This window comes from Talpa europaea, assembly GCF_964194135.1.
Source record: "Talpa europaea genome assembly, chromosome: 2".
NCBI lineage: Eukaryota > Metazoa > Chordata > Mammalia > Eulipotyphla > Talpidae > Talpa > Talpa europaea.
The window spans coordinates 86,336,497-86,350,686 of NC_140068.1; the positions used below are offsets into that span (position 1 = coordinate 86,336,497).

At 40.0% G+C, this 14,190-nt stretch overlaps 1 protein-coding gene across 4 annotated transcripts in view; it reads right to left on the reverse strand.

The window, feature by feature from the left end:
* Positions 1-14,190, reverse strand: part of RUNX2 (RUNX family transcription factor 2) — a gene marked incomplete at both ends in the record, with an annotated part of 210,434 nt that overhangs the window by 49,006 nt on the left and 147,238 nt on the right. For 2 of the 4 annotated variants that reach the window (XM_084227833.1, XM_084227834.1), the window contains one exon: positions 3,287-3,460. The exons of the other annotated variants lie outside the window; for them this stretch is intronic. In XM_084227833.1, coding sequence (XP_084083959.1) covers positions 3,287-3,460 — 174 coding nt within the window. The remainder of the gene's footprint in view (positions 1-3,286; positions 3,461-14,190) is intronic. 4 annotated transcript variants of the gene reach the window in all.

Consider the following 14,190-nt stretch of genomic DNA (forward strand, 5'->3'; position numbering starts at 1 on the left):
AAGAAGATAAATCCCTATAAAAAAAAATCCCTCCAAGAATTTACAATTTATCAGGGTAGGAAAAAAAGCAAATACACAGGAGCTAGCAAATAAGGCAATCTCAACTAAAGCTAAGAGAGAGTAGATGGGCAGCCTTGAGATGAAGGTTCCTTCAGCTTCATGAAGAAGAGAGCAGGGTGGCCTGGGAGGAGGGGTGGATCCTGTCAGCAGAGATGACCACTAATAGAACAGCCTGAGTAAAGGGAAATAGAGAGAAGAGCGTATACCCAGGAACAATAACACTGTAGTCTGGGGCCAGGGATGGGGCGATGCCAGGTTGGGAAGGACAACTATTGCTTCGATTAAATCTTCACTCAAGGCCAGAACATTTCTTCTCTCCCTCATATGACCTGAGACCCAATAATCTACATGTGGAAGCTCTAAATCACACTGTAGTAAGAAATTAACCCCCAAAAGAAAGAAATTAAATCAATTCACTTTGAAGCTGCTGCCACCATGGGTATTCTCGCTTTTTCCATGACCTTGCTTATGGGCTAATACTTATATTACAATATTGTTGTATTATAGTAACAACATGGGAGAAATTAGAGAATGGACATGTGGCCAGGAGTGGGCAGAGGTGGTGTGTATATCTGTGTTTGTGTGTGTGTGTGAGAGAGAGAGAGAGAAAGAGAGAGTGAGAGAGAGAGAGAGAGAGAGAGAGAGAGAGAGAGAGAGAGAGAGACAGGAGAAAGAGAGGAGAGAGAGAGAGAATATATTGGACAGTTTGGAAAGTCTGAGAAAAGTTATTGGGTCTAATAATTTGTGGATCTTTTTAAAGTGAAAAGACTGGGGCCTCCTTGGTGGCCTAGGGGTTAAGTCTCAGCACTATCACTGCTACGGCCTGAGTTCCATTCCTGGCCAGGGAGATACCCACATGGCACAGCAGACCTCTCCTATCTCGCCCACTGCTCCCTTCAGCAGTGTATTTCAGTAGTTCTGCCTGTTCTGCTCCCCACTCTGCCTCTGGTGACTCCTCTCACCCCTCGCACCTCTGACCTATACCCCAGTTCTTCTATGCAAAAAATAAAATAAAATGAAATGAAAAGACTGACATAAATCTATCCTACTAGTGCTATAATTCCAAATGGAGAGCTAATATACTTAAATGAAATTTCCAGAAACTTATCAATACTTAGAAAAAACATTTTATATTTTCACTTTTAGAACTATATTCAGTCAACATTTAAATGTTATTTTTAAATGATCATGACGAAAGGGCATCACTAATATTGTATAAGAAAAAACATACTGCCTGACATAACAGTCAAAAGCCCTAGTTCTGCTCTACTGCTGACTTGCAGTAAAGCTGAACCTCCAAACAGGGAGGGGGTGAAGGGAGCTAAGTCTGTGTCGGGGGCCAGACTCCTGATCTGCTCTTCTGACATCAGTGTCCCCCACACTTCCTCAAAACCTCACTCTCTATATGCACATCTGGGGTTGGGGGTGCTGCCAAAATGTAGATCCTCTTCACAACTTTTACCCACGTTTGGATTAATATCTAAGGTACCTTCAGATGGGAAAATGTCCTCTGGTTCAATTTTATGATGTCATCTTTAGATTTAAGAACAAAGACTTGAGAAAAGCATCTTTTTAAGTAAATCTAACAACCACAGGTTCCAAAGGCCATCTTAAAAGCATTAGTCACTAACAAAATATAATTAGCAAGCATTTAAGGAGTGGAATATAAAAATCAAACATTTAAAGAACCCAGGAGTTGCCAAATCATAGAACATGTTTTTACTATATGTATTTTTTTATTAGCCATCATAAGTCCCTTACAAATAATATATAAACACTTTTATATTATATATGCTAATGTTCTACACACAGAGAGAGGGAGAGAAAGGATAAAGATTACTATAAAGACCAAAGGAAACCTATTATGGACCTCATCCAATGATCTAAATTCTGCTACTTTAAATGCAGTGGCACCTATAGCTACAACCTTCGTATTATAAGTTAGTGTGAATTTCACCCTTGCGATTCTATCAAGGACTATGTCTAGTGAACACACTAATCTTTTGATTCCTTCACATCAACACTTAGAGATTTATTTAGGCTAACACTTGGCTGTTCCTCACAGAGCTCTAAGGTTCTTCCCTGATACTTATAGCTGGTTCTCTTTGGTGTTTAGATATTTTATTTTTATACTTCTGTATTACTTTTAAAGATACATATTCAGGCATATATTCAGACTTTTAATAAACATAAACCCACAAAAATCTACTTTAATATCCAGAAAGAGTATTATCAATTTGGGCAGGAGAGGAGCAGGAGGTCATTCAGTTTATAAACAGTTGTGTTTACAAACCATTAAGGACACTCAAAACCTAACCACTATAGACAAAAACCTAACCATTAGAAAAGATTCAGGTTGATGGTTTTAGATTTTGTTTTGAGCTATTTTCTGTATTCTAGTCCACCTCTGCCAACAATAACAATTGGATAACCTAGAGAGTTCCTTTCAGCTCTCAATACTTGCATATTAAAGAACTATGATGATTAACACACTTTCTTGTTACCGTGACCTAAAACAATCAGACTATTCCTAAAGTGAGATCTGTTTTTGCACAAGTGGGACAGGAAGAAAAGAGTTGAGAGTCTTAATGCACCAAGCGTAAGTGATTAGTGTGTAATGCAATGCTGATGTTAAATTTTAAGAGAGGTAAAGGTAAGCAGCTTAGGAGAATGCAGAAAGAGAAATGTCACGTGAGGCACTGAGCTAAATGTGAATCAGAAGTGAATTCTGTGCGCCCCATGAGCTGCCCATTGACCTGGCCTTACAACCACCAACCAAGGCTTCCTGATAGCCCTGGGCAATTTTCAAGCAAACTTAATGAAATAGTTATACATGTAAGAAATTTAAGCCCCAATCTGAAAGGGTAACACTAATTTTCTAATAGAGAGGGTGTGATGTTATCCTCTGCACCACCTGGATAAAATATAGAAACTTAAAGCAAACATTCTCCCAGGGAGCAGAGCTACTACGCTTCCACCAGTGTGCACATTGACAGCACTGCAGAGTACAGCATGAATAGGAACGTCCCCCAAATTTTATCCCGAAATTAATGAATATGGAACTTGTCTTTTATAAAAATGAAGGTCGGTATCTTCAAGTCTTGAGTCTTTAATAATAAGCCATTTCACAGGTCCAGGAGTTTTGAAGTGAACACATCTCATCTGGTAGCCCCTCACCCCCAGCTTGCCAGAATCTATGCAAGTGAAACCTATGAGTCTGTCTTACCTGTAATCTGACTCTGTCCTTGTGGATTAAAAGGACTTGGTGCAGAGTTCAGGGAGGGCCGTGGGTTCTGAGGCGGGACACCTACTCTCATACTGGGATGAGGAATGCGCCCTAAATCACTGAGGCGGTCAGAGAACAAACTAGGTTTAGAGTCATCAAGCTTCTGTCTGTGCCCTGGAAACAGCAAATCATAAAATAAAAGCATATTAATTAGCTGAACAATTGACCATGCTAAATAGATATGTGAACATACATACTGGGGATTTATGCCAAGGAATTATCAATACTGATATTTATAATGATGTGTCTAGATAGTGCCTTCCACTTCATATTGCTTTACAATCATCTGGTGGCGTGCATTCTTAGTTCTGTTCTATAAGTGAGGAGTTGAGGGACCCCCAAGGCTGATGCAGAGTTAAACTCTAACAGAGAGGCCAGAAGCTAGTGCTCAAGAGGAAACCTCTAGGAGCTTTGTCTAGCCCCCTCGGTGAGGATGGGAAAGAGGAATGTATCCTGGGATGTGTTTGCGTCTTTCAAGAAGGAGAAAACCTCCCGTGAAAGTGCGTCTGTCCCAAAGTTGAGGCAGAAACAGAGACAAACATATTTGTTAAAAGGGAAATTTCCAGGATGACCACAGGGAATTTTGTCTTTTTTTATGTTACAACTATACTTTACAGAAACTCTTCTCTGAAAAATAAAACTTAAACCTAGAATCAAGCGGGGGGGGGGGGGGGATGGAAATACAGGCAAAGAATCTTAATATTCTGTGATATGCCAAAGACTGAAAGCATACAATAGACTATCGGAGAGAATACTTTCTTATTTTAAATTTAGCACTGTGATTTTGTAAGAGAAATTGGAAAATACCCTTTGGGTTACCAGGTGAATGTGAGAATCCATTATTTAAAACAAAACAAAAAAGCTTTGTCTCTTTTCTGTTCAAGTGTAAAATCTAAGGAAATTCTAGATATTAAAGAAATATGCAAATTAAAATATGACCAAGATACTAAAGACATTTTTCAAATAATCAAATCATTCTTAGTAAAGAGCACAGTGTTATTCCGATGCAAGAATAACAGGGAAACATCTCAGTCTCTGTGTAATGCTGGCTATGTGTAAATCCACAAAATAAATAAAGGGATAGCTAACGTGAAAACAGAAATAGATTGTTTGCTTCTTCTTTGTTCTGTAACACTGAGGCCCTAGGACTCTGTCTCAACATTTTCTCAAGATGTTAAATAACTGAAGTGAGTCAAAGAAGAGGCATTAAGATGATTGGAATAAGAATGTGCTCTTTAAAAAAAAATTCAGGAAATTAGGATTATTATTCATGAAAGAAAAAAAAAAAAAACCTTGAAGGAGAATCACCAAAAAGCCTTCCAGAATGGGGAAGTACATTCTATCAATAGCAAGAACACCTCATCTTCCCCATGGTGCAGGACAAGAGGAATGGGCCAGGATAGGGTTAAGCTGAACATTAGAATTCCCCAACTATAAGTCGTCTTCATAAGACAAATTCCTTATTTTATTTGCCCCAAAATGTATTTTCCTGTCTCCTTTTTCATTGCCTACCCAGCCCAAAGAAAACAGACAGGAAGCCAAGGCTTGGTAATATGAGTGTAGCTGTCTCCAAAGCCAAGCATGTTTCAACTAGGCCCATTAACTGAAATGCACCCACCACCCTATTTCCTGCCAGTGCAAGTTTTTTTGGGCATCTGCTCTAACAGAGGGACTAACACTAGGAGAAAAATGATCAGGAAAAGCTAAGGAAACTCACTGTTTGTTGATGGTTGTTTTCCCAACCACTTACGACTTTATTCACATTACAAATAGATTTCAGTACTCTAAAGGACCTTTAGAGGGTACACAAAACAGCTCCTAACCTCAGCAAGGAAGGTGTTCACAGATGAAGTGAGCAAGGCCTGTTGGAGGTGAAACAACCAGCCCGTGGTCCTCAGCCACTGACTAGCTTCCCCTGGACTAGGTTGTTAGCCCAGCTGACGAAACTTCCCACTCATCACGCTGCACCTCAATGTCAGCATTCTAGCTTTCTCTTCCCTTACTTTCCCAGATGCTATGGAGGACTAAAAACATCAGATCCAAAGAGTGAGACACCTAAGAAACGGGCTTCCTAAGGTGCTACTGCCAGTTCTCAATGCAAGCAGAAGCAGCAGCCAGGATTCAATTACAAAGCTAATAGCTCACCCATTACCCTAAACAAACTTCCATCAATACATCTTGCTGAGTCTAACCAGTTTCATTAATTAGGGAATCATGGAGTACTTGTCACAGTTAGATCCATGAATTCCGTTCCACATCCCCCCCAAAAAAAAAAAAATATTAGTATAGCGTTGATTCAGCTGTAAATGTTAACAAGAAAGCTTATGGAATTGTCCTTGGAAGTTATTTTTTTAATAGACCATATTTTTGGAATGGCATATTCCCTGAGGGCTAAGAGAAGGACTGCATGATCTTGCATGGTTCCTTTACACACTAGGACTTTATGTGGGTCATGGGTCACAAGAACATCTAATAAGCTTTGCCTCTGCTTCTCCGGCGTTTTCATTAGGTTTTCACAGAGACTGTATGAGATGTGAGCTCAGTATGTAGTCGTGTGAGAACACTATTTTCCCTTAGCCCAGTGCTTCAGAAGAGTACTAGAAGGCTGTAGGCCAAAGTAAAGGGCTTCGAGTAGCACTCTGATAAGTGTGTAAAACTTAAGAGCAGATGAAATTTCAAGAGACTCAATGACCTTTGGGGAAATATCTTCAAAAAACAAGCTGCCCAGTATCTCCAAATACCCTAGCGTAATTCAGGGAACTCGCTAACTGTGGGCGTGTATATACAAAAAACATCCGCATTTTTCCTTGTCGATGTCTGCCCCTTCATCACCGCCACGACAACCACAACAAAATTCTTACAGTACAATGACGAACAAAAGCTGAACAGGTTCTTCATCTTTCAACCATGACAAATACTTGCTACCACTAAACCACATCAGGGTAACACTTGAATGATAGGCAGGAAAACGTACTTAAATGCTCAGCACCCAAGCAATCCCTTCAGAAATCGAGAACATCAAACACAGAGGGAACACTGACTTAAATCAAGGACAGGGAACTCTGCTATGGTGCAGGGAGAGCAAAACCTCCCCTAAAGGGTCAATCAGCAGACCTCCAAGCAGGAGGAAAGTATAAGGGATGGAAGCTTCTTCAACTATATGGTGATAGGTGGAAACTAGACTTCTGTGGTAAATATAATATAGTACATACAGATGTTGATTTTATCAGACCTACACCTGAAACCTATATAATGTTATAAACCATATAACATATAAAAACTACTTCAGTGGTAAAATACGACTTAGAAAAGAAAAAAGAATGGAAGATTCTTGTGTTCTATTCAAGACTTTATCAAAGCTGAGTCCCGGGACCCCTTCTCTAGTAGTGCTTTTTGCCCTGAGCAATGGCTCTTCCACCCTAGAGGGATAGGAAAGTCCTCCAGGGAGCTTTGAAAAATATGAATGTCCAGTCCCCACATAAGCTCAATTTTATCAGATTCTCTGGAAGTGGATCCTGGGGAGACTTATTTTTTCAAAGCTCACCCCATGACCCTACGTGCAGCCGAAGTTGAGAAGCACTCCCCAAGATGATCTCACAGTCCCATGTACTCAGTGCCACCCCTTCACACCAGTGACTTCCTCACTTCTGGGGTAAGCCCTGACCTCCTTCCCGAGTTCCATGTTTCACAGCCTACTTGAAATCTCCCAAGATGTCTCAAAGTTTTCATATATATAGTATGTTCAAGATAGAATTATTATGCTTTAAAAAAAATAAACTATCTCTTCCTCCATCTTAGGAAATGGCAACAGTCCCCTAGCTGCTTAAGCCAAATACCTAGATATTTTCTTTAATTCTCCTTATCCCATATTCCCTATATTCAATCTATTGCCATGTCTTATCAGTTCCATCTTGAATGGATATCCAAGTTTATTCAGTTTTCTCATTTCCACCAGCACAAACCTAGGCTGGCCCCATCCTCTCTCTGGTCATCTGTCATTGTCTCTTTATTTTCCCATCACAGGACCTCTTCCTATATATGAAAGCTCCCCCCCACCCCCCATTCTTTGTATAATCTGCTCCTTCCCACCCCTTGGGTCTAAGAGTGAACACCACTTCCTAGGAAAGGTTTTGCCTGCCTTATACTGAGAGCAGAGCACTCGCTCCATTTATTTCCTTTATGGCTGTCACCACAATCTGTAATTATGTGTGTCTGTCTCCCCTGCTAGACCTAAGCTCCATGAGAATACGTGCTGTCTTATTTACACTGTATTCTCACAACCTAGTTCAGTGCCTGCCATACAGTAGATGATCAATCAATTTTTTTTAAAGATTTATTTTATTTATACAAGAATGGAGGTACAGGCCATATGTGTGGGAAGGTGAGAAGATTCACCAGAGACAGAGCGGGGAACAGAACAGGCAGACTGACGAAATACACTGCTGAGGGGAGCAGTGGGCACGACAGGAGAGGTCTGCTGCGCCATGTGGGTTGCTCTGAGGCTGGCAGGGATCAAACTGGCACTGCAGAGGCCATGAATAGCCTCACAGCACTGTGCTCAACCACCTGCGCCACCAGGGAGGCCCCCTCAATCAATATTTATGCAACAAATGAGTGAATGTTTTCCTCTTTTAGATAAATGCCTTGGTGGAGAGAAAATTTTCTAGCAAAGGATATCCTAGAGCAACATGATCTTTGCAAGAAACACTAGTCTCGTCTTATTTGACAATCTAGTGAATCCTGTGGGCAAAGCCTTTCTTTCAGACAAGCCTTTATTGGGACTTCCTAACAAATTTCCCTGAAGGACATACATTTCAGTGAAAGCTTTTTTTTTTTTCTCTCTGGGGAAAAAAAAAAAACCTAAAACCATCTGCTTTCATTATAATTCTTGTTACAAGTATTGTTGCAAGTGACTAGAGCCAGAGAACTGAAAAGGATGATAGAAATCATTTAGATTCTAAATTTTAGAGCAATGTGTTTCTGTTGGAGGATCCTGCATCTCTGAGAGAGGAAGTCTCTGCCCAAAGTTCCAGATAGTGGCAGAACTAGAACTCAGGTCCAACTGCCAACTGAATCATTTTAGATTATAACAGTGCAATATCAGTCATTCAGGGAAAACCGTCACCAAAAGTGAATTCTAAATGGGGAAAAAAAAGTAATTTTCAGGACAGGTGTATTTCAAAAATCTGAGTGTCTGGTTGAGTTTGACTTCTGCGGCAATAAATTCAGCAGCACAAAGTATGAGCAAAAGGTCACAGCATTCACACATCCTTCACTCAAAGACGCATGAGGAGCGGTACACTCCCTCAGCACTGGCGTAGCTAACTGTCCCATTCTCCCCCACCCAGTTTGTTTAGTCCACGAACAGCTCACCACAGTGAAAGTAATGCTGCCATTTAGTACTTCTGCTAAAAAAAAAAAATCATGCATCTGAAACTAGTTTTTGAAGACTCTGACACTGGTATGTAAACTACAAAAATAATCTTGCCTCAGTAATGTGACCCATTTTGCCTATTTTCATAAAAGTTGACTGAGAGCTACTTAACAACTCTGGAAAACTTCATGGGCTGCAGCCAGAACCTCACATTCTGCGCTGTATTTCACGTGATGCACTTCGTTAGGGCACTTCTCCTACAGAACCCCACAAGCCCCTGCAAGTGCACCCTCTGCCGAGAGCCGCTGCTCACAGCTGCCCACCCTCGTGGGAAACAGTGGGGGATAGAGTGGGGTGGTTCTGCCCATCACTAAGACACGGTGTCTGGCAATTCATCTTCTTGCAGTAGTGTTTTGAGTCAATTTTAAACATCATTTTTTTTTTTATTAGGCAGCTACTTGTATCCCAGGTAGCATGAAGATACAACTTTTAAATAAAAAGGCAGATCTGCAACAGAGCGTCAATAAGGAAACAAAAGTAGTAAGATGCCTTTGCCTTCAAGCAGTTCACAGTCTAGTCGGGAAGGGAGGGGAGCAATTAAACACAAATGAAAAAGACTAAGATGAGGATCATCATTAAAATGCTAAGATTTGGGGTTCAACTGAGGAAATATGAATACAGACTATTTCAAAAGTATTAAGGAAGTGGAACTTTTTGTGATTATGTCAAAATATGTCCTTACTTTTAAGAAGTGGCAAATAATGTATTTAAGGGTTAATCACCATGACAATCTGCTTTAAAAAATTATACAAAATGCCAATGAAGCAAATATGGCAAAACATTAGTACCCCCAAAATGTGACAGGTATATAGGAATTTGTTAAATATAACTTTTGATGAATGTTTGAAATGTTGTCATAATAAAAACAACCTTAAAAGTAATTACGTGCCATAGGAAAAAGAGGAAAACAATTTATTTTGACTAAAATGAAAGAGGAAACCCTCACTGATGAGACCATTACAACCTTAGAGGTTACGTAGAATTTTGATAATCACAGAAATAAGGAGGACAGTCAGTCAGAGGACAAATAACAGAAACATGATAATATCTTGTGAGATAAGATGGTGTTACACATATGTGATATTAACCTAAAGAGAGGTACTGTGTTCTTCAAGTCATTTCATACCTCTAGTTTTATAAGTACCCATTAATTCCTTTAAACCATACAATACATATGGAAATCCTCCCTTTTGAGACATCTCTTTTCATCTTCTGACCAATAAAATGACACTCTGGTGGCCCATGAGTCTCCTCGGCCGCACATTCAGACTTCCTGGGAAGGAAGGAGTGGCCAGGAAGTCAGCTAACTGTGCTGTCCCAAAATGTGGATAGAATGAGATCTGGTCCATATTTTAGGGCCAAGTCACACAAGACAACCATTTAAGAAGGCTGTGGTGCTCGGTGGTGGAAGGAAGAAAGGAGAGGACCTGTATCAGAACTGCCATTTTTTCAGAGTAAATGGATTACACACCAACAGAACTGCTATTCCACAGTTCTGAAGGAAAAAATGATGCCTTCAGTCCTAATCGTGACACCCTGAAAGGGGTACATTACAGAGTGCTTGCAGGGAACAGAGGGTTATAGAACAGGTTAACTAATTTCAAAGTCATAATTCAACTCCAGATGAAATTACTTGGGATTCTCCTACTAAGGATGAGCCTTAGGATATCTTAAAAGAATTCAGTTTAGATGGTTTCAAGTAAAAGCACTGTACCAGGGAAGATTACACAGACTCAAGTGAAATTCTGATCCAAATACTTTAAAATGATGACGGCTCTAGATTAAAAACCCCAATTTTCTGCATTCCTTCAGAAGTGTAAAAGTGCAAATGCTGTTGAAAAAGTGAAATTTCTCTGTTTACATTCAGAAGACTATATTTCATTGGTGGATATGAAAGTCTAACAATCAAAGACCTGTGCTCTTGTAATGCCTGTAATATTTACTTAAGCCCTTTGCTTCTCCCTGACACATTCCCCACCATCACCACCATAAACAGTTCCAATCAGTTTTTTCCTCAAATTTCCTTGTTTCCATTAATATCACTATTTTCTTAGTCTTCCAGGCTCAAAATCCAGCTTAGGTGTAACATCTTTGCCATCTGCCTTGTCTGGACCCTCTCATCCAATTAAGTCACTCCTATAGTTTCTGCAGGGATGGGGCTCTGCTTTCCATTCCCATGAGAACAAGTGCTAACTTCTCTGTGGCTAACATACCAGAGTAGCAGTCTGGTATATTTAAAGGGGCACCAACGAGTTGTATGACAAAAAAAGGGATTTTAATGGCGTTATCATGACCTACCAAAATGAAGGGTTAGTTCCCAAATTTCTGAATTCCTTTCAGCCCCTGAATCCTAACAATCATGTTACTTACCTGATCAAAACCTATCAAATAAGGTCCCCTGAATTCAGCCAACAAGGACATGGGATTTGCCGTCATACTTGTCACTCATCTCTGATGGTTTCAGCTGTACTGCTCCCAGCCTGGGCTGGACTCTTCCAAGAGGCTCTGTCTTTGCCTGAGCTGTCTCCTGTTCTCAGAACACCCTCTCCCCATCACCTCCATTTAGCCAAGTCCTTTCCCAGTCTCAACCTGGTCATCCAATTGTTCTGGTCTTTTCTGTCTCTAGGGCCCTGGTTTCTATCTCATCAAGTTGAAAGCAGCCCCACCTGTTTTGTGTCTACTACATGTGGATACACTTAAGCATATAAGAATTCAGTGAGCATTAACTTACTACAGTTGATATAAAATACTTATACCGATTTTCAAACTCTATTTTAATTCTCCTGAATTTGACTATGAAAGTGGATATCATGCTTTACGACCAGCCCTTAGAGCCCAGGTACAGCGTAGGCACACAACAAATGCCTGCTGAATTAACAGATAAAAACATGGATAAATTTAGAATTATCACTCCTTTTGTGCAGTAAAGGACAGAGAACGTGTGTGGGGCGGGGGGTGGGGGGAGGCAGGGAAGCTGGTTATTAGGGAACATTTCCCACAGTAAAACTGATGAGTCTATAATCTTTGCTGGGAAAGGCTGCTGAGTCATCTTTTTTCCTAAGAGTACACTGTCTGGTTCAGGTCAAAAACTATTTCTGGACTAGAATAATGAAATGGACAAGAAACTGTCTTCATGTTTAAGGGCTCTAGCCCTGCTGAGCCACTGGAAACTAACAGCCACACACTGTGACGTGTGCATGGGGCCCCAGAGCTCACACAGGACAGCCGGTGAGAGGAGACAGCCCCAAAGCAATGCTAGTGTGTGGTTTCAGGCAGAGGACCACAGATCATAAACAAATCTCCTTCCAGGAGATTCTTCTCTGATGGCATTTCAAAAATGAACTAACAGAGCTTTTCTCTAAGGGCCCTTCTTAACACATAAACCAATTTCTAAAAGAAAAGAGCATGCATAATCACTACCACATATCTTCAAGAGCTCCCTTTCAGCCCTTGAACAGAGTCAGGCACGTATAATTCAGAGTCTATCAAGGAAGAAGGGAGGAAGAACAATTTCACCCAAGAGTAGTCTGAAGTCTTCCAGTCTCTCGGGTAAAAACATAATTATGGGAAGAAAAACATAATCTACTCAAGAGACATAATTACATAGTTAAGCCATAGACTCCATAGAAATATTCTAGGAACTCCAGTTTATAGGAAAAAAATTAAGCTAAATTTGCTTTCTTTTAATAATAAAAGGCGCCAGTTTAGATCAGCAACTAAAAAGTTCACCCTCCCAAACGCATATGTAGTCATTTTTAGATGCAATTAGAAACATGAAAAAGATAATTGAAGAAGAGCCTCTTTCAAAATTTAAACTTCTAAAGCTTAAAGAATTCCAGATCTTTCAATAAACAGACAAAAGAGCAACTTATGAAATATTAATTTACATGTATATAAATGCAAATTCTTTTAAAATTTTTAGATTGTAAGCAGTGGCAAAGCATAACTATCAAAGAATAAAGTATCCCGAAGAAAGGACAAGGCCATGAGTCATACCTAAAAGAATAAATTCTAATAAACATATATGGTCACAGTAGAATCCCTTTTAATTTTTAGAATAATAAACTAAAAACACTTGACACATCTCAAGTAAAAGAAATTCATGGGAGGTAAGAGGGAAAAAAAAATTAGAAAAAGTTAAAGACCAGATGAAAACACAATGGAAACATACAAGAGAAGATGGAATACTTTTTGCAGGCAGGGAAAAGAGAGCTAACAGGAAGCCTCCTGGCTTAGCTGCAGCCCTTCTCCTGCACCCTGGGATTCTTCACCAAATTCTCTAGGACTTTCTTTCTAGTTCCATTTCTGCTATCTTTGACTTGTCTATTATTGCCAAGGTAGCTGTTTTTTTCTTCTTCCATTCAAAGTAAAACTATATGAATTAGAATTTTTCAGAGCAGAAGGGAATATGGGTTTCACTAGACGGGGTTTTTTATTTTAGAAAAGGAACTGATGCCCAGAAAAACACTGTGACTTGCGTGAAGTCAGACACAGGCAGGCAGTGGCAAAGGAAAGCAACCCCTTGCCCTGCCTCAGTCCTCTTTTTTATATATCAGGCTGCCAGACAAGGAAAAAAGAAAAAGAAAAGTTGAAGAAAAGAGACCTAGTAAGAACAGAATAAGAAAAAGCAGAGAAGCATAATTCAGAGATTTTATTACATTATACATGGTCTTTCCAACCCCATTTTATCACAACACATCTTGTGCCACTAATTACAACCCAACATCCACACCCACACTGGGTCATCTGAATCTGCAACTGTCCTCAGTTGCAGTGAAATTAACAAAAGATCTCTTTCTGTCCATATTTTACTCCTAAAACTTAGAAAACCCCAAGTGTTTTAGTTCTGCAAACACGTCCTTTGCTTCTTTTTACCATAATATGTTCACACCCACCCAGTTCTTTGTGTTATTAACACTTAATAACCCACCCCACTGAGATGTAAAGATTTTTTTTTCAGTGTTAACATTTCAAGTAATATAAATGGTAGTTCCCATAGTTGAACAAAAAGCATCACTGTTTATTTGCCAATAATCCAGCCAAACATGGACAGCATTATTCTTCAAAGGGTCCAGTGACAACCAGCCTACAGACTGTCACGCAACTCCTGGATCCCGGCTGAATCTCCTTAACACGGCATCTTCTGTTTCTCTTTCATTATGACGGTTTTGTGCATGTGCTCTGTGACTGCCTGTGTGTTTTAAGCAAAGAAGAAACACTCCATAGAAGTAATTAAAAAGTGCCAGGGGCTCCTCTCTTGACATTTGCTGCTATAGCAGCAGAACATCGTTTTCCAACTTTCCCATTTTGGGAACAGGAAGAAAACGTTAAAAAGTAATAACCAAGGAAAAAGTCAGCCAGCTCCCGCAGCCTGGTCTTGCTGTGCTGAATGGCAGTGAAGATCATAGAG